Source organism: Manis pentadactyla, chromosome 4, assembly GCF_030020395.1.
Source record: "Manis pentadactyla isolate mManPen7 chromosome 4, mManPen7.hap1, whole genome shotgun sequence".
Lineage (NCBI taxonomy): Eukaryota > Metazoa > Chordata > Mammalia > Pholidota > Manidae > Manis > Manis pentadactyla.
In genome coordinates, this window is record NC_080022.1 from 187,453,547 (window position 1) to 187,477,127 (window position 23,581).

At 51.8% G+C, this 23,581-nt stretch overlaps 1 protein-coding gene across 4 annotated transcripts in view; it reads right to left on the reverse strand.

The window, feature by feature from the left end:
- USP36 (ubiquitin specific peptidase 36) overlaps positions 1-15,867 on the reverse strand; it is a 34,622-nt gene extending 18,755 nt beyond the window's left edge. For 2 of the 4 annotated variants that reach the window (XM_036910444.2, XM_036910440.2), the window contains exons 1-6: positions 15,756-15,859; positions 13,328-13,490; positions 11,510-11,771; positions 10,751-10,972; positions 4,731-4,841; positions 3,917-4,019 (exon numbers count right to left, since the gene is read on the reverse strand). In XM_036910444.2, coding sequence (XP_036766339.2) covers positions 3,917-4,019; positions 4,731-4,841; positions 10,751-10,972; positions 11,510-11,762 — 689 coding nt within the window. In that variant the 5' untranslated portion in view covers positions 11,763-11,771; positions 13,328-13,490; positions 15,756-15,859. Of the gene's footprint in view, positions 1-3,916; positions 4,020-4,730; positions 4,842-10,750; positions 10,973-11,509; positions 11,772-13,327; positions 13,491-15,547; positions 15,724-15,755 lie in introns of those variants that run through there. The other 2 variants (XM_036910443.2, XM_057501761.1) reach the window with 2 other exon arrangements.
- Between the last annotated feature and the right edge of the window lie 7,714 nt (positions 15,868-23,581).

Sequence of the window (23,581 nt, forward strand, 5' to 3'; positions counted from 1 at the left end):
GGCCACTCCACTGACTAGAAGACCCAAAAACTCTTGCAATAATGCCACATCTGTCTGTAAAAGGACCAGAAGTAAGCGTGACATCACACACAGTGTCAGACGCCCTATTCCCAACAGGATTTGGGCTTGTTTCGCTGACAGCCTTACCCCCACATCCATCTAGAACAGCAGGGTCCCAGCAACCTGCTCAGGGTTGTGGTACAGCAGCGAGCACGCAGCTCCTGCGTCCACCAGAGCCAGGACACATACATTCACTGGGGACTTCAGTGTGGCCTCCGATCCCCATCTGGGCCCCCAAGGCAGGCACCTCAGCGCCTACTGTTGCACGCAGGAGCCTCTCCTCTGGTAGACGGGGGTGGGACCAAGCAGGGACGAAGACCCCGCCTCTGCGTCCTTCCGCCAGGACAGCAGATGTGAGGCGTGTGGGCTTTATGGACACGCAGGCCTTACTCCAGCCTCCCAGCCCCTCACTAACGGGGCCCTGAGGCCTCCGTTGCAGCTGCTGCTCACCAGCCACCAAGCCCCAGATGACCCCCGAGTTGCCCAGGAGCCCATGAGGCCGGAACAAGCAGAGCCACAGCACCCACTCTCCGCCCTGCCTCAAACTCTCCCGTAGGCAGAAAAATCAAGCCAGATCCCAACAAGCCAACTTCAACGCTCCGCCCAGGAGAAACCGAGCCAGGGGATGCCAGGAAGCCCTGGCATGCGGCTCTGAAGCACCCTGGGCCTAGACAGGCCACGGTACCCAAAGGCAGGAAGGCAAGGAGGCGGGCTCCTAGGAGGCGGGGTGTGGGGGGCAAGAGGCAGAAGGGAAGCTCAGGTCCCGAGAGCCCACAAAGGGCCCTCGGCCGCCACTAAGGCTCAGGGCACTGACGGGGCGCCCCAGATGGGGACCCATGGGTCTGCAGCTGGGCCCAAGGCAGGAGAGGCAGCAAACAAGGACCAGACCCCTCCCCGGAGGGGTGTAGACACCCAAGAGCCGCCACAGAGCACAGAGAAGGGCAACACAAAGCTCTCAGCTGAATTCCAGAGCCTCAAACAGGTGTCAGGGCGTGAAAACCATGTGGACATAAACTTTAAACCTCAAAAATAGCAGCAGTTAACTGAACTCAGGGAGGACACGGAAGAAAATGGCGAAACCACTTGAGAAATGAAGACTGAATTACACGGTGCCCCAGAGAGAAGAGATCCTGATAGAGGTGCAGCGAGGGCGCGCCAGGCCGGGAAGCCAGGACCGCGGAGAGGCGAAGGCAGGGGAGGAGGCTGAGAGGCCCGAGGGCACGGGCCGGGGAGGTGGGGACAGACGTGGGAGGGCAGCATCCGTCAAAAGCAGAAATGATGCAGCGAAGATGAAGGCAAGAGAGACGTCAGGGAGGAGGGAGGAGGCAAAGGACGCCACTAAGAACAGAGGAACCAAAGCAAGGCTCAGAAGAGGGCCACAGGCGTGTGCAAGAGGCCCATGTACAAGGCAGTCCTGGCACAGAAACAAAGGTCCTCCTTCAATACCAATGGAAGCTTAAAAACAGAGAAAAATCAAAGAAACAAACACTGAACATGCTCTCTGTAGTAATTATGAAATATCACACAGCAGAGTCATGACCAATGTCCAGTCCCAACCACAAATGGGAAGGGGCCGCTGGGCCTACCAAAGACACAGATTTTCAATGTTGCTCATGAAGCCAGACCAGGCCTTAGGTATGCCTAAAACAGAGGGCTTCAGATGACAAAGGACAAAGGAGTAGGGGCGAGAGGGAACCTCATAAAGCAGGGGCTGCACTCCCAACAGAGGGCACAGAATTCAAGCCAAAAAGCATCAAACGTGACAATGACTATGCCATCCTAAAAGCTGCAAATCTCAGTGAAGATGAGGTTAGGTGAAGGCTGGCTAACCACAGACCTAACCACAGCCACAGGAGACGCAAAGAGACAGACACTCGCCTGTAACGGGACTTAACATGCCTTCTTGGCAGAGACCACGGAGAGCGCACGCGGACACAGAAGGCAGGCCCCGGACCACTTCCACAGATCCCAGGGACACAGGAGCAAGCACCACGCGGTGACACCAGGACACACCACCTTCCCCCTCAGGGAACATACACAAATGCTAATCTGCCAGCAGGTCACAAAGAAAACACCAGCAAGTTCCATGACGAACGATTCCAAGTACTGTGCTCACATGCTGAAAGTTACTGACAAGCTCGGAGAACAAAAAACCTGCACCTAAATTAAGTGGAATAATTTAGCCTTATGGAGAGCTCGTCACCCACACCATTCCTCTTTCTTCTTGTCACCTCAGACCAGTGACCTTTCCCATGGACGGGTGTCCAGCAAGCTCCAGCTCTCCCCCACACGGTGCCAGGCCACATCTGGCTCACCTGATGCCCGATGCCCTCATTTCTCCCAACACCTGGCCGCTTCTGTGCCCTGTACCATGAATGGCTCACTACCACCTACCCTGCTGCCCAGACCACCCACCTGAGCACCTCCCACCCCCAGCCCCAAACCCAAAACTCATTCATTCTACCTCTTACCGCAGCCCTCCCCAGTTCTCCACCTCACAGTCTGGCTAATCGGCCTGGCATCGTGTCAGGGTCAGTTACTCCTAAGACCTCCCAGCTGACTCGGCTCTGTGGCCCGGGCCAGGACCCACTGCTGCACGCAGGCTGCACGGCAGGAAGGCCACCCTCTCCCAGCCTGCCTCTGCAGGCCTTGCCCAGGCCCAGGCATGCCCTTGGCCTCACCTCCCCTGACCTGAGCCTCAGGATCACTCCCCCCAGGAGGCTCCTCCAGTGAACACCACACTGAATTCTCCTGGGAGCGGCTCCCCGGGTCCCACTACAGCACTCCCCATGTGACATCGCCAGCTGGTCACGTCTTCCTCGACAACACTCTGAGCTTCTTGAGGGCCACATCTGTAACCTGGAAGTGCCCAGTGCTAACACAGTGCCCCGCATGCAGGAGGCGGTCAGCACAGAGCTCGGATCAGTAGCTATCAGGCAACAGCGCATGGGAGGGGCAGACCCAGGATCTGCCTGGCAGGGAGGCTTCCATCCCGTGAGGATGAGGAAGAACATGTGGCCAAGCCAGGGGCCTCGGCACAACACCGGGAAAGCACGAGGAGGCCAGGGAAACTTCAGTTTCAGGAGTATCTCATCCACTGATGTGGAGGTTTTCCCATTAACATGGCTATGACTCAACTTGCCTCCCTGAAGCTCATTCCAGATCAAGGTAAGTGTGTCCAGAGTCGAGGACTCAGTCCTGCTCTATGTCTGGACCACAGCCATGAAATGAAACGGGGAGCATTTCAGCCTGTGCTTGTCTGAACCCACCAACCCAGGCAGAGTACAGAAACATTTCTGACAGCAACTGCTACAAAAGGGGCCACGTGGCGGATGGTCAGTTCTGTCACACGCATCTGTCTGTGCTTCTACAACTTGAAATAAAGAGTCACTGGACAGAGTGAAATACCAGCAATTATACATGCTCCTGCCTGCTTTCTTCAGGTTTTTCCATAAAGACATTACAGTTGCTACTGCCCCCAACCTCCCTATCAGGTTAACGCGGTGACTTCAGAGACGGAAACGTCCGTGGCAATGGTGGACGGCCCTCAGAGGGATTCGCCACGGCATGCTCCCGCCCCCGCGCTGGGACAGAGCTCCATCACCACTGCCCGGTCCTGCCAGCCCGCCCTCATCTAGGAGCATGCACCAGGAGAGGCTTTGCCCGGGAGCAGGCGCAAGCCCTTATTTGAGTTTCAGCAGGTTTGAGGACCTAGATGCGGGTATCTGCAGAGGAAGAGCCTGGGGAGATAGAGGGGCTGGCTGGTTGCCTCTGCATGGCACAGTGTCTGCCACCCCCAACGTAAAAGGGTGTCCCCAAAGCCCCGCAGGACAGGTGGGTGAAGCAAAGCCCGTACTTGGCACAGCCGTTCAAGCAGGCCCTCTGCATGGCGTCGATGATGTACCGGAGGAACTCGTGCGCATCCTCCTGGTTCCCGAAGTGGAAATGCCGGGCGATCTCTACAAAGGGAAGCAGACGTCGTCACATTGGCAGACAATCACCCTTCTCTTCACATATCCCACCTACATTTGCCTGTGCCAATTCCTAGCTGCCCAAGGGCAGATCGTGACCAGTGAAGAAAACAAGCGCTCTGCAGAACCTGTCCACAGCCCCACCACCGGTCCTCGAGGCAGCTGCTTCCTCAGTGAGACCTGAGGGCTTAAACCCTGCACACTTAACAGAGTAGCATGGACAACGTAAAACCCACCCATCAGTTGGTTTTCCAAGAGCCCGTACAGAACACAAATGGCTCACAACTGTCATAGTGCTACAACCTACACAGGTCTCAGAAACCAACTGACCTATCTCCTCTACCAAGTGAAAGGGAGATGTGTGGCACTGGTTCCCCCTGTCAGGAGGGACCTTACCACGCTCTCCTCACCCACTCTCCATTCCCCAGCTCGATCTCATGCTCACCTGCACAACCCCTGCCTCACCACCTAGCCAAAACCTGCCTGGTCATCACCGTGGGGGTCACCACCCCATAAACCTTCCCCACCAACCCGGCCTGCACAGCCTCCAAACCACTGTTCCTAGTCGGCTCCACCATATGTGCAAAGACTCAGGACCCCTGAGACCTCCCTCCTGACTCTTCCCCACCGCCCCCAGCACCTCCGCAGCCCCACTGCCGAGCTAGCTGAGCAGGCCCCCGGGAAGCGGTGGGCTCTTACTTTTCAGGTCCCGGATGAAGGATATGGGCTTGATGGCATTGCCGCTGTTGCCGAAGGCCTGGACGATGTGATTCTGCATGACGCACAGCATGCAGAAGCTCCCCTGGTGACCTGCAAGTGGGGATGAGGCAGGGATTTTAAGGCAAGAGTTTCCCAGAGAATTTATGACACTCCCACTGCAACACGCATGGAGACCGGCTGAGCCCCAGCGATCCCAGAGCCCTAATGCCAGCTCCTGACCACTGGGGAGCTGCCTTCTCTGCTGGACGGTATGCAGGAACATGACCCCCACACAAAGCTGTATTTTTAACATCCCATTATCCTGGGTTAATGCTGCTGACCCTGTGCAAGACCCTTTTCATACATTTTAGTATTATTTACTTATTAAAAGAATAGGTCTGATTTTCAAAATCAAGGTTAGAAAAATATTTTCTCTGTGCTGCATCACATGGCCAAGGCTAGACTATTTTAGGGCTTCCTGACATCCCCTTGTGAGGACCTCCTTTTCAAATGTGGGACTCCCCACTCTCTACTTCTAGGAAAAACCTCATCGCTATACATCACAGCTTGGCAACTTTCTTCTGGGAAGACCCACGTGGCAAACGCCTCTGCTTCGTGGGCCCCCGTCTTAGCCTACAGCACTGCAGCTCGGCGGGGTGGGGGGGGTTGGCATAGCTGGTGGTACAGCCAATCGTAAATCAACAGGCAGGACGTGCTGGAACACAACTTTATTTGCAGAACTGGCAGCAGGCCAGACCGAGCCAACCCCTGTGCACGAAACTATTTGTGCCTCCTTCAGCATCAGGCTAGACAGTGGAATGCTTTTACATTTAAAACCATGAGATACTTTAAGTACAAAGAGAAGCCTAAGACACCAGCTGTACCCCATCGCGGGTGACTTTAAGGCAAACACTGGTGCGACAGGTGAGCCCCTGGCCACGCCCCTCTCAGCCCCATTCTCCAGTCCCGCAGAGCTAACCACCCTCCTGGTTTACATCATCATGGTGTCCCGTATCTATCTGTGCTACTAACACACGTTGCCCACGATCAGCGGTGCTGCAGCGGCATTTAAGCTTACATCATATGAACTGGGACACGAGGCGCCCGTCATCCAGCGGGCTGCTTTTTAAATCCACACCGCCACACGCAGCTCTGGCTCCTCCCCTCTCGGTTACAGCGCTTCACTGAACAGACCACAGTTCACGTTTACGTTCCCCACTAATGCACACAAGCCCTTCCAGCTTTCTGTTACCACCACCGAGGCAGCAATGAGCGACCCCGTCCCGGTCTCCTCGAGGGTACCTGAGCTTCTCTGCAAGATAAATTTCTGGGCTCAAGGAAAGGCACATCCTCAATTCTGTAGGATATTTACTGCTCTCTCTTACCTTTCCAAGTAGAGCCAGCTCATTACATAAAATTCAGCATGAATCAGTTACTGTCGCCTTCAGTACCTCCAACCACCCAATTACTTAGGCCCACCTCAAAGCCAGTAATGAAACAGCGTGCAGCCTGTAACCACATGCACATAAAAATGCCAATATTTACAAACAAAAAATAACACATGTTGGCAAAGAGGTGGAGAAATTGGAACCCCAGGGCACTGTTGGTGAGACTGCAAAGTGGTACAATAGCTGAGGGAAACAGTATTGTAGTTCCTAAAAAAGTTAAAAATAGATTTCCCATATGATCTAACAACTCCACTTCTGAGGATGTTCCCAAAAGGGTGAACGCAACATCTCAACAAGACGTGCACACTCACGCACACAGCAGCGTTAGTCACAAGAGCTAAAACGCAGCAGCAGCCCAAGTGTCCGAAATGGGTGAAGAGATACACAATCTGCTCTGTCCACACAGTGGAGTGCTAGGTGGTCTTAAAAAGAAAAGGAATTGACACAATCTACAATAAGGATGAACTTCCAGGGCGTTATGCCCAATGAAATAAGCCAGTCACAAAAATACATGGTGACTCTCCTCATATAAGGTAGCCAGGGGGTCAAATTCATAGACAAAGTAGGATCGAGGTACCAGGGGCCACGTGGGTGGGGGAGTCAGAGTGTAATGGGCACAAAGTTTCAGTTTGGGAAGATGAGAAATTTTGGAGGATGGGGATGACTGATGGTTGCACCAAAAAGGGAATATACTTGGTGCCATTGAAGGGTACCCTTAATATGGAAAATTTTATGCTACATGCATTTACCATAATACAAGAAAGTTTTATTTTTAAAAAATTATTACTATTTATACAAAAAATTCTTGAAGGGATATCAAAACACCATGCATGTCATTCCTTTACCTGAAGGCGAGGCTTTTGTTTTTCACTTAAAAGTCTTCTTGACTTTTCTGACCATATCTATTACTTTTATTTTTGAAATGACAGTAATGGTGGAAGGGGCTGAAATTTAGGCAAAAAACTAAAAGATGATAAGTAAGATAAACACAAGCCTTAATAAACGTTACACAAAGAGCTTCCCATTTTCAAAATCTAACTCAGGTTAACATATTACTATAAAAATTGTGTGGAATTTAGCTCTAAACATTATGTAAAATTTTAGCCTCAAAAATCATCACTCTTAAATAGGGCAAGTAACAGTTTCAGCCAGGAATACTTAAAATAGGGTTTCCCAACTCCCTGGCAACATACAAGATTGATTTCAGTGGCACATGAACTAATACTTCTTTGAGGCAATTGAGAAAATGTAACATAGAAGCCAAATCTTATCTACTTTTGGGACACTGCTACTTAAATCTGGGGAAGAATATACTAGAGGATGGGATTTACTCCCCCTGCATATTTCACATAAGGTTTCTTTCCTACAGGATTCCAGCCTGGCCATGGTTAAGCCGGGGGCCGGAGCTGACGCTCTGTGCTGCACACACAGTGACCCCCACGGCCTTCCAGCCGTACCAGTCAGGATCCCTGAGAATCATCAAGCAGTGAGTGGTCAAGGAGGAAGAGAGGACAGCCTGGACTGCTTTGGGGGTCACTCAGAGACCCTGCGGGGCACAGGGAAAAATATTACAACTTCTCTTGATATGTTTTAATGTAAAAAAGCTAAGAAATTATAAAGTTTATTAACATTTCAGAGTGACTCAGAGGAACACAGGCACCCTCCCTAGGTAGGCTCACGGTGCTCACAGGAGGAGAGGTGCCCCAAGGGCAGAGGGCATTCCTCCACAAAGAGGGGTCCCCGATCCCAGCTGCTGTCAACACACTGCAGTTTGTGTGTGCCAGGTTACAAGGACTTACAAATGTTACCTATTTTTAACTAAATTAACTCTAACAAAATTGACAGAGCTCAAAGATGCCCGCTGAGAAGCAGCACGAAGGAAAGGCCTCTACAGGGGAGCCCGACCTACTGGAAAAGGGCAGAGCAAACGACATGGACACCTGACATCAGGCTTAGAGAGTAGGATCTTAGAGCCAGCCCGGCCAGATCTGGCAAGAGTCCACCCAAATCAGCTTCAACAGTACCAAGGTAACTACAGGACACAGACATTTACGATCAATTTCATCTTGAAAGTGTGCACTGTGCCTAGATGTATTAACTTTTGCTAAGAAGCCATTACAATCAGATACTTGAGGACGCTCGCCTCCGCAGCACAGCCACCGCTCACTCACTCTTCAACGTAGCTAAGATCTGGGCGCCGTCCTGACCCCTACCTAGTGCTGCTCCTCCTGCCCGCCCGTCTCCCTGCCTCTGGTTCCATCCCGATTTCCTGACTTAACTGTCTCCAATTTTTAAAAATCATGCTTTTCTTTTTTTTCTTTTATCACATATGTACAACTCAATAATAAATTATCTTGTTTTTCAACTTCATGAACAAGCATTCATGCTGTACGCAGTCTTCTGGAACTTCTTTCTACACTCCACATTGTGTTACTCAGACGCACCCATGGAGCTGGAATCCACTCTTCTGCACCACGGTGTGAGTCCACCATGTGCCTGCACCCTGATCATGTACCCCCCTTCTCTCAAGGGCATTTGAGTGGCTTATACATTTTTGCTGCAGACATTTTTATATCAGAGCTTTTCTTTAGGAGTAGAATTGCTGGGCAACAGATTATTTGAAAGGTAATGCCAGATGTTCTCCAATTCAGGCCCGGAGTATACTGGTCCTCATCCTCTCTGACAGTAGTACTGTTAGACTTTGGAATCCTCACTGAGCACAAGGGGCAAGCTGTACCCCGTACACCAGTGTGGTTTTGATGGCATTGCCCTGACTCCCAGGTCACTGGCAAGGCGAACATCTCTTCCTACACCTGCTGAGCATGCATTTCCTCTTCTGCAAAATTCCTGTTCTTAACTTTTATCTGTTTTTTAATAGGTCACTGTCTTTTCCTTACTGACTGGCAGGTGGTTCCTCACAGATCCATGGCACCAGTCCTTTAGTGTTTGTGTCCCAGTTTGTAGCTCCCCAGTTTTTTCATTATAATGTTTTTTCACGAACAAAAGTTCTGAATTTTAATGCGGCTGAATTTATCAACTTTTTTCTTTTACGGTTAGCAATTTCTGAATCTTATTTAGGAAATCTCTCATCCCAAGGTAGAATGATCACTTTACTTGCCCACATTTGTCATAAAAGCATAATGTTTTACTTTTGATACTAAGTTTTCAATCCATTCTTTTTTTCCCGGTGTGTGTATGCTGTGAAATAGGGATCCTATTTTATTTTTTTCTCTTACGTAAACCTGAGGCTTCAAAGTTCCATTTACTTAAAATGAGAGGCACATGTACATGTGAAAATCTGATATGCAACACATTTCCAAATACATGTGGTGACAGTGTCTGTCCACCCATTTCACTCATTTTAAAGGGTGTGTGTCCAGTATTTTCTTATTTAGAATGCTTTTTTGTAATTTTTAGTAGATACCCTTTATCAAGATAAGGAAACTCCCTTCTATTGCTACTTTGCTAAGAGTTTTCCATCACTAATTTCTTTTGGGGGCACCTATTTTCAGGTGACCTTTCTCTTTTCATCTGTTCATATAACAACAGTAATTAGATAACAAATCTAACAGTCACTTACATAGCACTTACTGTATGCCAAGGACTATGCTAAGCACTTAATATAATTCATTCATGCCTCCCAACAGCGCCCTAAGGGAGATGTTGTTTTACTCTGCAGAGGAAGGGAATTAAGGTGACATTCTCAAGGACTCGGTGGTTAGGTGGCAGAACCGAGATGAAGCAGGCCAGCTTCTAGAGGAGCCTTTTAACTACTGTGCTTTGCGCTTCCCACAATTACACTTGAAGATTTTCTGGTATTAGAACATCCTTGCATTACTAGAATGAACAAAACCTGCTTGCAGTGCTTAAAAACACTACTGAATTTGCTAGTACTCTGTCTAGAATTTTTATCCATATTCATGAATATGATGGGATTGTAATGTTTCTCCCTCATATTACTGCTTGTTTAGTTTGTTACCCACGTTGTCAGAGCCTCATAGGATGGGCTGGGCGGTTTTCTCTTTTGCTGTTCTCTGGGAGAGTTTGTGGAGCACTGGAACGATCTGTTTTAAAAGTTTCAAAGGCAGACCCATAGTCAGCGCAGCCTGGTAGTTTTCTTCATGGGAAGATGTTTAGCCACTGACTTAATTTCTTTAATAGTCGAAAGGCTATTCAGACTTTTTATTTTGTTGTTTTCATAAGCTTGATTTCATCTTTATCTCACCCAATTTGAAATGTCTACTTTGAGGCATGTTTTAGTGTACATAAAACACTGGTAAAATGACTGAATTTACATACTTTGGAGATATCTTCTGAAAACCTTTTTCTGTTCAGGTAGTACGTTTTCAGAAAAGCGTGGAGCCCACCACCATCTAAGCGACCCGCTTTCATGGCCCACCCTGCAGCGGGCGCCTGAATTCAAACTTAGGGCTGGTCAGCTGTCACGTGCCACACACGTCACTCTTCACCCCGGCCCGCTGAGCAGGCGGAGCCACGGGCCCGTGGACGCCGGCAGCTACAGGCCATCCGGTGCGGTGGCCCCGCCCACCCCCGCCGCAGCCCCCCACTCACAGTTCCGGGCGTGCTCCCTGGAGAGCAGGTGGTTGGCCAGAGGCGGCGTGTAGGTCAAGCACTGGACGGTCGAGTTTAGGAAGCAGGTGTTGCCGAGGTTGTGCAGCCCTGCCCCCACACGGTACACGCGCTCCCACCTCAGGGACAGCCGCTCCACGGGGAAGAGCACCCTCTGCGGGGCGGGGACCCCATCCCCGCAGCTCTCAAACGCGTGCTCGCTGCCTGGAGACAAAGGGGCCAGGCAGAAAGGATGAGGTCAGTCTGCACACGGGCACATGGGAGAGAGACGGCCGACACGCGCACTTAGCACACACCGCTCAGGACACAGCGTCCCAAGGGTAACCGGGGTTCCCATTTCCGGGAAGTTCCTAGAAAGCCCAGATCCTCCAGACTGCTTAGGTTTAGAATTCTGAGACCCCCTCCACAGGTGAGAGGACAAGGCTCAGACAACCAGCAGCTGTTAGAACCAGGCCCTGGCGCTCTGAAGCCCACCCTGTTTCTCTTTCTTGCTTCAAAGCCCTGCTTTGATCCTATTAGCCGCACACAAGTAACCTACTAACCAAGCACTATCAAGGACACAGATCTCCTCCTGACCAGCCCTATGCTATTACTTCTGTCACTAAAACCCCCCAATTTCATATGAAATTCATCACTCTCTGACTACTGTGTTTTTGTTCCTACGTATAAGTCAACGTTTCACCCATCCACTTGGTCAACACACAGTGAGGCTCTTTCTGCCAGCAACCTATGCGTCTGTACCTCGTCTCCTGGCCTGTGGTTCATCTCCACTTCTGTGGCGACCGGCTCCCTCTGTTTTTTGGTTCAGCAACACATATTTGCTCTTTAATGACTCTAGCTGATAGGAGAAACTCTTGCTGGCTGGCTCAAACTCGATCTTCTGCAAAAGGACCTTCTTAGCAGAGGCGGCCAGAAGCTTCCCCAGCTCTCCATCATCAGCCAAGTCCTTGCGGCCAGGTTTCAGGGCTTCCTTCAGCTTATCGACTATCGGCATGGTGCATCACTGCGGGGAAAAGAGGGAGCGGAGCAGTGAGGGACAGGTCCCAGGAGCAAGGAAGGCATCGATTCTCTGAACATTCCCTCTTCGGTCATTATGGATGCTAGCCACCACAAAGCTTCTCTAGACTGGTTGCCAATCCTACAAAGGAGGGTAAAACACGGAGACAGACTACTAATCACTTGGACATAGTAAAGCCCACACTTCTCCTCTCAAAAAAACAAGGCACCTTCACAAATAGCGCTAAACATGCTAAACAGACTACCGCTCAGTGTGTGTGTCTCTAACAACTGATTGTGGACATCCTGCTTGCAGCAACTTCCTTCAAAAGGTGACCATGTGATTGATCCTAATGTCTGCTCCAAGACAGGGAAACACTAACTCTCGACTCTGATGGCGCACACAAATCCACGTCACAAAGGAATGAGCGCGCAGAGTTAGATCTGCCTGTCTGTTCAGACCTACACTCTACAAAGTGAAGGTCATGGGCCTCATGTAGCCACTGAACATGTGAAATGAGGCTGGTCCAAACTGAGATGCACTCCGAGTGTAAAATACACTCCAGATTTCAAAGGCTTAGTATAAGGTAAAATATCTCAATAATATTTAGATTGTTTATAAGCTGAAATATTTTACATGTACGGGGCTAAATAAAAGACGATGTAAAAATTAATCCCACCTTTTTATTTTTTTAACATGGCTACTGTACAATTTCAAATCATACTTGTGTCTTGTGTTATTGGATGGTGCTTGCACAGATCATCCTTTTATGAGGAAGGAGGTGGGAAGGAGGAGAGAAAGGACTAGAACAGTCCACACGAGACACCTGACCCTGAGCTGAGCGGGGAAGTGGCAGGCATGTGCTGTTCTGTCACTGTTAGCTGTAAACTCCAGGGACAATCGCTGGGACTCCGCAAGGCTTCCATTCTTTGTAAAACAGAGACCAAAAAAATAGCGCCAAAAGTGGGTGTGGGGTCACCCAGGTCAGTGCTGAGTGCTGGCTACCAAACAGTCCCTAACAGAGGACTGACAAGACATGGCAGTGGGGTGTGGAGAAACTGTGATGACAGGAACCCCATAACCTCTGACTGTTGCAGCTGTAGCCACCTCACTTCTTCCCTCCCACTACCTCTCAGCTCAACCATCCCAGCCAAAGCTCAAGGACTCGCTGAGTTACAATCAGAAAGACATGTTACTTAAACTGCTCACTCCCATCAGACAAATGGTGACCCCTTCAGGTATCTGGTCCCCAGCCTGCCATGGAGAACCAACCAGTTAGGGGTACCCCCAAACTCTGCTCTAGTGGGAGGATCTCCACCAGCACCTCTCACTAAACCATTCATCATTATTGAGCATTTGATTCTGTACATGGGTCAAATTTCTTTTTCCAAAAAATGTCCATAAAGGACAAACATATAAGAAATTTAGTTTTAAAAAGCGACCATAAGTTCTTGGATTTGAGGAAATACAAGAACCTTTTCCAAGAGTTCTCACCAGCTAAGCAACCATTGCTGGGTCACATGTGGGTACCTCCAGGGCACGAAAAACCCTGTGCAGCTTACCTGGGATGTCTGAGCTGGGGTGTGCTACTGCGGCAGCATGGGGCCAGGTTTGCGGCCAGGCTAGGCAGGTGCACTGCTGAGCCCTCAAATTCCCATGCGCCTTGCCTCTGCCCTGTTACGTCACCAAAGCAGCAAGCCTGGCGTCCAGAATAGGCGTCAGAATCTGTGAGATGAACAGAGCATCACACGAGGCCAGCTCTCTTCCTGCGGTCCCATCAGCTCCACTCCCTAGATGTGGAGCAGGAAGGCCAACCACCTACTGGGAACAGCAGGCATTAAGGCTGAAGAAACAGTGCAGGACTTGGGAACAGCCAGCAGGAGACTTGAGCTAACTAGCTACAAATTATTACAATGTGTGTGATATGAAGACACTGTTCTCTATCTTGATCTTCCTCAGTGACAAATCCAGTGAACAAAAATCTTCCCACACCCACCATTCAACTCTAGTTTAAATCGCATTTCTGAAGAATAAGAGGTAATGGGTAATAATCTCCAAATTTCTGATTTCATGAACCAATTAAAAAAAAAAGGGCAGCAAACCAAGTTTTCTCTTTGCTAAGTGTGAGGTTTTTATCTTTAAATATAATCCACAATCACTGTGACTACATACAATTAAGGTTCTTAAAAACTTTTTCAATCAATCGTTCAAACATACACAATGTGGAGTGAGGTGAACAGCCATGTGCCCTTATTCAGCATCAACAATTACTATGTAGGACCAACCCTGATTCCTCTCCTGTCCCATGACTTTACAGCAAATTTCAGATATATCATGTCTGGTATCTGTAAATAAATATCAACAACAAAATAATAATAATGATGAACTTGATCTTAGAATAAAGGACAATCTGTAAATGATGACATCCAATTTTAGGAAAAACTCCCTACAATGTTCCTCCTTCAGTCAAGACTTACAGCTCACCACGGACAGGTGAGGGCTTTGTCATGGGCAGACATGGGTCCAAGGGTGGATATTTGGGAACCAAGCAGCTAGAGGATAAACATAACTTGGGAGCTAAAACTCAATTTAATTCAAGGTAAATAATCAAAGGAACATTCGTTAAATAGCCCATTCCTCCTTGGGAGTCACATTTTGAGCAAACCTGTTTCCAGTTCTGAAAGAAAGATCAACTTCTATGCTACCAATTTCACCAGAAAAGTTAAGCAATAACCTAAAAATGACTTCTGAGACGTAGGAACCCAGAGAAAAATGTCCTTGAAATCTTCAGCAAAGCCCCTGATGTACCCACTTGATAAAATAAACACTCTTCAGAACTCAAAGACGCTCTCTCCCTTCCACACTTCTCAGGGTTCAGGAATGGCTCACGCTCATCCATGTGCGTTTCCACCTCCAGGAGTATTTATGTAAACACAGCTTCCTCCAGAGAAACACCACTCCAGCACAGTTTCTCTCTCTCCTCCCTTTAAATTCACTTTTCCAGGATAAATTGCTCTCAAGACTCACAGGGTCAACCACGTGCCGGCGGGGGAGGAACCCAAACCGACAGGCCCAGGGCCTCCCAGGGGCGCTTTCGGGGGCGGGGGGGTGCCTCCAGGCCGTCCTGTGGAGCGCGGGGCCCGGCCCCCACCAGGGAGAGCAGACTGAACACCCTTCTCCTGCAGCCTGATTCTCCGCATCCCTTACCGAAAGCCGACTCTGAGAACCAAGATGTGCTCCCGTCGGTTCCAGGATGCGACTCTCGCTCCTAGAACCGCAGGGGAGACCCAACACTCCCCCACCAGAGCAACGGACATTTGCAAAGCCCACGTTGTGGACCCACTCACTCACACCCACTGTGCCCACGCCGTGCCTGAGGAAGGCTACCTTCTCCGGGACGAGCCTTTCCCACTTCTCTCTGAAGCTCAGCGCTGAGAGCTCAGCTCCGCTGCAAACGGAAGCCGCTCTCTCCGACTCTGACTTAAGCCATTCCAGAGAAAGCCTGGACCCTGCGCAAGGGACGCCTCCGTGGGTAAACCACCGTGCCCAACCTCGACACAGGCCACTGCCTCCTCCCCGGCCTGGGCTCCGGACTGCGCAGCTGTCCCCTCCCCTCCCGGGAGCGCAGAGAGCGGACCCCGGGCAGTGCCGCGCGCACTCCTCCCGGGCTTCCCCGCGGACCCTAGGCCTGCTCCTGCGTGGCCCCAGGCCCTCCCCGTGCACACCCAGGCCCTCGCGGACCGCGCGGCACCGGGCCCTCCCCGTGGACCCGCGGGTCCCACCGTGCAGCCCCGGCCAGCTCCTGCGTGGACCCCCAGCTCTCCCGTGGACCTCCGGGCCCTCGCGGACCGCGCGCCCACGTCTCCCAGAAGCGTCTCCGGGTGCGCCGCATCAGGCCGCACCTTCCCGCGCCCCCGGGGGTAGCCCTCCACCCGGCCGGACGCGCAGCTGCCTCGGCCCGCGCGACGCCCCGATCCGGCCCCAACCTACCCTGCTTCAGCCGCCCGGCTGCAGGCCCGCGGCGCTGGCGTCTGCTCAGTCCGGGTCCCGCACACGCACCATCCGGGCCTCGGGTGCCTCACACACGTGTCACGGCGACGCTTAAAGGCGCCGCAGCCCGCGGTCCGCGCTGCCGGATGCCGAAAGGCTCCGGCAACTTTAAGGGGCGGAGCTAGCTCCGGCCACCTCCCTGAGCCCGCCCACAGCCGCTTTACGCGCACGAGACGTCATCTCCCATCTATCCAGCCTACGCGATGACGCTACGCGCAGAGCTCGAGACGCCCCGCCCCCTTGGCCGGCGCCCTGCGAGTTCCCGCAGAGCACGTGAGGCTCACGCTTCCGGGTTCGGCGGACGTGGGGCCCCCGGGGTGCACCTGGGTGCAAGCTGGCTGTGCCTCCAGAGCATCTGGACGCCAGGGTCTCCCCCGCTAGGGCCTTTAGAGACCAAGACACAGGCCGAGAGCGATGAGGGCAGCAAGCGCAGTGAAGCCGCTGAAGCCGAGCAAAGCGCTCTTGGGATGATGGGTCCCGGAGTGATAGCATTTGATCTTGAGGTGTCCGGGGGCCCTGCGCAAGTCCCTGGTCCCCTTCCTCCCTCCGAAAGCGTCATCCCATGACGATTACGTTAAGGTTGTGGTCGGAAGTTTGCAAATACGCACTGCTTTTGCAGGATTTTAAAATTCCCTTTCACCTGAAACACTTGGCGCAGGTGAGAACCTCCACTGGTTCATCTCACAGAAGCAGAGGGTGCGGATAAATGACTTTTCCAAAAGGCAGAACTGCACACGACCCTATCTTCTGTGTCCTTCTTGGAAGCGACGTGTGAAGAGCGAGCTGGACAAGTTCCTGGTGAACAACCTAGAGCTGGCCTTCGTGCCCACTCCCCAGCCCTCCAGCCCTTCAGGGGAGTGATGGGGATGGGGAGAGAATGGGCGGGATTGGAACAAATTCACCGTGTAGTAATTACGTGAGTCCTGGTGTTTTGGAGAGAAATGAGGAAGCAGAAACAAAGCTTTAGGAGCCTGAGATTGGGTCCATGTCCTGTGAGAGTCCTCAGCTAAAGCTCAGATGGAGATTTGTCCCTAGTCATCTCTGTGCCCTAAAACAATGATTTAAAATGTGGGGGCAGGATGAGGAAGAGGGTGGCAATTGGCAGGAGAATTAAGAGACGAGGGTTTTATCCTAGTGCTGCCAAAGCAGATTGCTTTGGACATTTAACTAACCCAGGTCTCGAGTTCCTGATCTGTGAAATAAAGGTGGTAATCTCCCGCAAATCTTTAATTCTTCTAACAACAAAACTGAGGACATCTGCTTCCATTGCTGAGCTCATACTATGTGTCAGATACCAGGCTAGCCACTTTACCAACATTGTATGACTTCATCCTCATCAACCCTACAAAAAGATACTGTTCCCATTTTACAGATGAAAAAACTGAATGCACAGTGGTTCAGCCAGCAAGTGGTGACGCAAAAGTTTAAAGGTTAGGCTCCCAAGTTCATACCTTTGGCTCAGGCCCTCAGAGGTCACCCTGAAATTCTCATGAAATGACAGGAATTGCCTGAAAGGCCTCCATGCTGCTTCAGAGTATAATCTGAGACCTAGAGGTTGGCAAGTCTTTGGCCACCCACACTCCCAACCTTACTGCCTTTCAGATTCTCTCAGAGAAGCTTGCACAGTGGAATCTCCTGGAGGTATGCTCCCATGGACCTTTCCTGAATTACTCAATCTCAAAGGTCACCAGAGACATGCAAGTTAAAACCACAATGAGGTACATTTCACACCCACTAGCACAGCTAAAATTAAAAAGACCCCATATTGGAGAGAATGGAGCAATAGACTCTGTTGTGAGATTGTTGGGTGTGTTAAATGATGCAGCCATTTATTTTCAAAGATAATTTAAATGTTCTTTAACATAAACACCTACTCTATGTGTACATGCATTGCTATTGCCACTGTACTGCATGTAGGCTTGTAAATAACAAGTGCAGACACAGCCCTGGAACTCTCTCTCTCCCCCTCTCCCCTACCCTACCTGGGATCTTTGGCATCCTGAGTCCAGTAAGTGCCTGCTGGACATCTCCCCCTGAAGATTGCACCAGCACCCCAAACTCACCATCCCCCAAAACGGCACATCCCTCCCCTCCCCTAAGTTGCCCTTCCTTTTCTGCCCTGTTGCCCACTTGGGCGGGTGTGCTGGAGCTCAGACCAAATGCTGCCACTTCTCACGTCTTTCCAGGCTTCCTAGTGAACTGGCTTCCAGGAGGGCCTGGCCATGCGGAGGTCACTCCGCTAAGACTGGAGGGCAAAGGAAAGGTGAAGGAAGGCCTTTCCCTCCCTCCCTCTTGGCTTTGGATGGAGTTTCTGGTGTGTTTCCAGATCCGCCCAGATGGGCCCCCTGTGGTTCCATCCTCCCACCTGACCTCTGCCTGAGCTCCTGGAAGGCCGCCTCCTGCCTCTGTTCCTCCCCCCAGAGATGCTAACAGCTTCCTGCTATTCCCTTGTCAGCTTCTCAGGGAGTTCCTTCCATCAGGATATAACCAGTCCCTGCGCCAGTCCCTGTTTTAAGGCTGCAGGAGTGGTTTCAGGTGGACCCCCGATGGACACCGACAGTAACCTCGACATCCGCCTGCCCAGCCAGCATCTGGTCTCCTTGGCCAGCCTCACCCCGCGTAAGGCTTTAATCATCAAATTCTGCCAAGTTTACCTCCCACATATTCGTGCAGCCGTTCCTTCTCCTCCATGCCACTGCCCAGGTAATGCCCCTCTGCGTCATCACCTGAGTGACCGCAGGAGCCAAAGCCATTGCTCACTCCTGTAGCCCCTATGCTGATGGGAAAGCCAAGCCCCTTAGTATGGTCTCGAATGGCCCCTGGGGCTGGTTCCTGGCCTGCCTTTCCCCTCATCCCCACCCAGGCCCTGCCCTGGATCCTTCAGCAAGCTAAATCCAAGTGCCCCCAGACCCCAGCTGGGCTGCCTCTGGTTCAGGATCACACTGGTCTTTGGCCTAAAGTTCCCTTTCCCATTTGCCCTTCAACAACTACCTTGAGCACCACCTCCTCCAAGAAGTCTTCCTGGATTCCCCCTATCCCTGCCTTAGGTTGGTGCTGCTTCGGCTGGCTTGCACATTCCACTTATACATTCAACTGGAATGCTCTCTGGACTTCTCCATCCCCTGCCATGACTCATAAGAGCCAGCACTACGTGTCCTTCTGAAGGGCCCCCACCCATAAGACAGCGAACCTCCTGCTTCTCTTCCGGGTCCTCGATTCCCGCCGGCGCCACCTGAAGCCCAATCACCCCTCGCCCCCCTAATCCCAGCACCTAGCCAATAGCCACCAGCCCCGTAGAAGTGACACCTCAATCACCCCATGCCCCTTCCTATATAACCCAGCACCTTTCCCCAATAACGCGGAATTCTCTGGTGAATTGCTGCTGTGTGTCGCTCCTTTCCTTTCATTGGTGCCGAAACCCGGGAGACGGGACACCCCAACTGGGCCCCGTCTTCCCCCGACACCAGCAGCAGCTTGCCCTCGTCCTCTTTCTCTGGCGCTGGCTCCTCACACTCCCCACTCCTCTCTGGCCTTTGGGTAAGTTTTCCCCCGGAGCGGGCCGCTCTTCCCCGACGAGGAGGGAACTCTCCCCGCCTCAGGCCTTCACGGCTGCCGCGGACGCTCAGGGCCCCCCCTCCAACAGCCATGAACGAGGTGACTCCTTTGCGGATGAGAACGCGCCCTTTCCCCGCCCCCCTCCTTCCGTTCCTTCCCCCGAAAATTCCTTCCACCGAAAATTCCTAGTACTAGGTACCTCGGACTCCGGCATCTGCCTTCCTAGAGAAGCCTGGGTGACGCCCCACACTTCCTGAGAAACCGACTCGTATACGAGTTTCCGCAGACCCCCAGGGATCATCGGGGACGCCCTTTGTCTCCTTGCCGTCTGCTCCCAGTCCGAGGGTCTCCGTTCGTCTTCCCCTGTTTGTCTCCTTCTCTGTCCTTTAGCCATGGGAGCCTCCTCATCCCTCCCTGGAAGCTCACCTCCTGAATGCCTGCTCAAGCATCTAGCCACCCTCTCCCTGACGCCTGATATAAAACCAAAACTTCTCCGTAAATACTGCTCCCAAGATTGGCCGACATGCCCCCTAGACAATCACAACCAACGGCCCGCAGGGGGAGCTCTGATCCTAACATCACTCGCGATCCTTTAACTACTGCCAGCGCCTGAAAAAATGGAAGGAGATTCCCTATACCGAAGCTTTCCGCCTCCTCCCCCTGCCCCCCCCAAGTTCTCCCAGCCTGCAAGCCGTCTCCCCCGCAGAAGCCTCCCGCCCACTCCCCTCCCCCTCCTCTCCTACCACAGCCCCTCCCCTTCCTCCCCCACCATCCCCTCCCCCACCTCACCCCCCCGCACATCAAGCCTGAGCCTTTCAGCCCCCCTCTAAGTCCCAGGAGCCTCCTCCGTCTTTGCCCCCATCACCTGTTTCTCCCCCACAGACTGAGCCAGAACCCTCCAGTCCCCCACCGCCATCGGTCTCCGCTCTCGAGATACCTTCACCTGCTGCTTAATAGCAGGTCTGAAAAAGGCAGCTTGTAAAGTAGTCAATTTTCAGAAGCTCCCTCCGAGTTCTTAGACAGACTCCCTCAAGCCCTATTACAGTTACCAGCCTGGACCCAGAAACGCCTGACGGGAGACACGTCCTTATGACACACTTCCTGGCTCACAGCTACCCCGACATTAAAGCTAAACTCAAGAAGTTAGAACAGGGCCCCGCTACCCCACAGACTGAGATCCTAACAGTGGCCTTTAAAGTCTTCCATAACCGGAGGAGGAGAAAGAACGCCGTAAACAAAAGGCTGATCAGGCCAATTTCCAAATGTTGGCCCAGCTGATAAAACCACAACCTGGGCGCCCCTCTACAAACAAGCCCCCCCCAGGAGCTTGTTCCAAGTGGGGAAAAGAAGGACATTGGTCAAGGGTGTGCCCCTCCCCCAGATCTCCTACACCCCATGCCCCGGATGCCACAAAAAGGGCCACTGGGGGTCTGATTGCCCAGCCACCCGAAGGGGAGGCTGGACGAACAACCCCCATCCTAAGCCCGCCGTAGTGGGGCTGGCAGAGGAAGATTGACGGGGCCCGGGGGCTTCTCGCCCGACCATTTCCGTCACCAAACAGGAGCCCAGGGTTACTCTAATAGTAGACGGTCGCCCCATCTCCTTCCTCCTAGATACAGGAGCCACCTTCTCAGTCTTGCGGGAATACCGGGGCCCTACCACGCCTGCCATTACTCCTATAGTCGGGGTAGGAGGTAAACAGATCTTCCCATTGAAAACCAACCCCTTTTATGCACAATCCAGGACAATCCCATACCTTTCTCCCACTCCTTCCTGGTTATGCCCCAGTGTCCCGTCCCTTTACTAGGACGGGACATCCTTTCTCTCCTCCATGTTTCCATAACTATATCCACTCCCACAGCCCCCAGTGCTCCCCTTCTGATGGCCCTCATAGCCGACGACCCCCCTCTACCCAATGAAAGCTCCAGTTCCGCCCTCATACACCCTGTAAATCCCAAAGTTTGGGACATTACAAGCCCCTCCGTGGCTCTATGTCCTCCTGCCTCTATCAAATTACGTGACCCCTCTCAGTATATCTGTCAGGCCCAATACCCCCTAACCACTTCAGCCCTCATAGGCCTCCAACCCATCATTCAAGATCTTTTAAACAAAAATTACCTCAGACCCACTCACTCCCCATTTAATACCCCATATAGCTGTTAAAAAAACCAACGGATCTTTCCGCCTCGTCCAAGACCTTCGCCTCATCAACATGGCCATCGTCCCTATCCACCCCTTAGTCCCAAATCCATACACCCTTTTATCGCAGATCCCTGCCTCGCCTCCCACTTCTCAGTCCTAGATCTCAAAGACGCATTTTTTTTCTATCCCTCTGGACCCCTCCTCCCAAGATTTTTTCGCCTTCACCTGGACGGACCCATACACAAGACATTCTGAACAACTCACTTGGACAGTTTTGCCACAAGGCTTCCGAGATAGTCCCCATATTTTTGGACAGGTCCTAGCTCAGGACCTCAAACAGTTTCATCATGACCACTCCGAGTCCACCTTATTACAATACGTGGACGATCTTCTACTCTGCAGTCCCTCGTGGGAACAGTCTCAACTTGACACTGCCTCCCTACTTAACCTTCTAGCTTCCAGAGGTTACCGAGTACCCCCGTCAAAGCTCAAATCTCTTCCCCTTCTGTCACTTACCTCGGATTCCTTCTATCTCAACAAAGAAAGTCCATTACCTTAGACAGAAAACGGCTCCTCTCTGACCTGCCCGTTCCCAAAACCAAGACAGAAATCCTTTCCTTTCTAGGCCTGGCTGGGTATTTTAGAGCGTGGATCCCTAACTTCTCCCTGTTGGCAAGACCCCTATACGACCTCAGCAAGGGCCCCCCTGAAGAACCATTATCCTCCTCACCCCGACACTCCTTCATTAAGCTCCGTGGAGCCCTTGTGGAAGTCCCAGCTCTCCATCTTCCTGATCTGTCGAAGCCCTTCTCATTATACATTCATGAGAGGTCCAGTCAAGCTCTAGGAGTCCTAGGCCAACATTATGGCCCATCCTTTGCCCCAGTAGCTTATCTTTCCAAGCAATTAGACCCCACAGTTCGGGGATGGGCCCCCAGCCTACGGGCATTAGCCGCTGGACAGCTCTTGCAGAAGGAAGCTCATAAACTGACATTCGGGGCGCCCCTTACCATCCTGTCCCCACATCACCTAAAGGATCTCTTAACCTACAAAAGTTTACAGACTCTCCCTCCCTCCAGACTCCTGACCTTACTGTCCTCTTTCCTCCAAAATCCCGTTCACCCCCTTTGCCATCCACACCCGAATCATGACTTTTTCCTCCTTTACTGCTCCCTCGCTCTCTCTCGCTTTTTTTCCTCATTCCTATTGTCTTCCCTGCCACCCCAGCCTCCTTTGTATGGCGATTCAAAGTCAGACAGACTTACACACAGCATCAAACAAAAATTACTGCCCTCATTGCCACGTCAGACTGCCCTCTGAAAGGCTGCTCCGAGCCTTTATCCTTCCACTTTCCTCCCTCCACCGAGGTGTTCACTAGCAGCTACCTTTATTCTCCCCACCTCTGCTTCCTCTATGACCAAAAACAAGCCTGTTGCAGGCGATGGCCAGACACCTACGGGGATGTCCCTACTGGTCTTGCTCCATTCACTACATGGGTAACTCCCGGTACCCACAGTATTACTCCTCCAACCCATTCTCTTCAATACTAACAAACCCCTTCCTCACCTGGCTCTGGCCCATTGCAGGCCCTATAATAATCATTCTCCTCACCTGTCTCTTCTTACCTTGTAAAGTTTATCAAATCCCAAGTTGGTAAAATCTCTAATCAAACTTTCAACCAGCTTTTACTCAGGAACTACCAGCTTTTAGCCACAGAAGATCCCTCACCCTCACGTGACCTCCCCACCACACACTGAGATGGACCCCTCTCTCCGCTGGAAACTGTTCCTGGAAACAATGGCCACAGACGCCTGGCTTCTGGCGCCCGTATCCTCTTGGCACCATTGGAATCAACAAGTCCTCGACCTATGGTTACAGAGAACCTTCACTGATTTCCAACCTGAAGAAGTCCACATCCACTCGTCCTTACTGTGGGGAGTCCTATCAGCCCTTTCCCCCCAATCCTCAAGCCCTCACTCCCTTCTCTGCCCCCGTTCAGCAGGAAGCAGTCAGAGAGAAAGCAACATCCACAACCCCACAGAGGAGAAAGGGGGGAAAGAAGGGCCCCC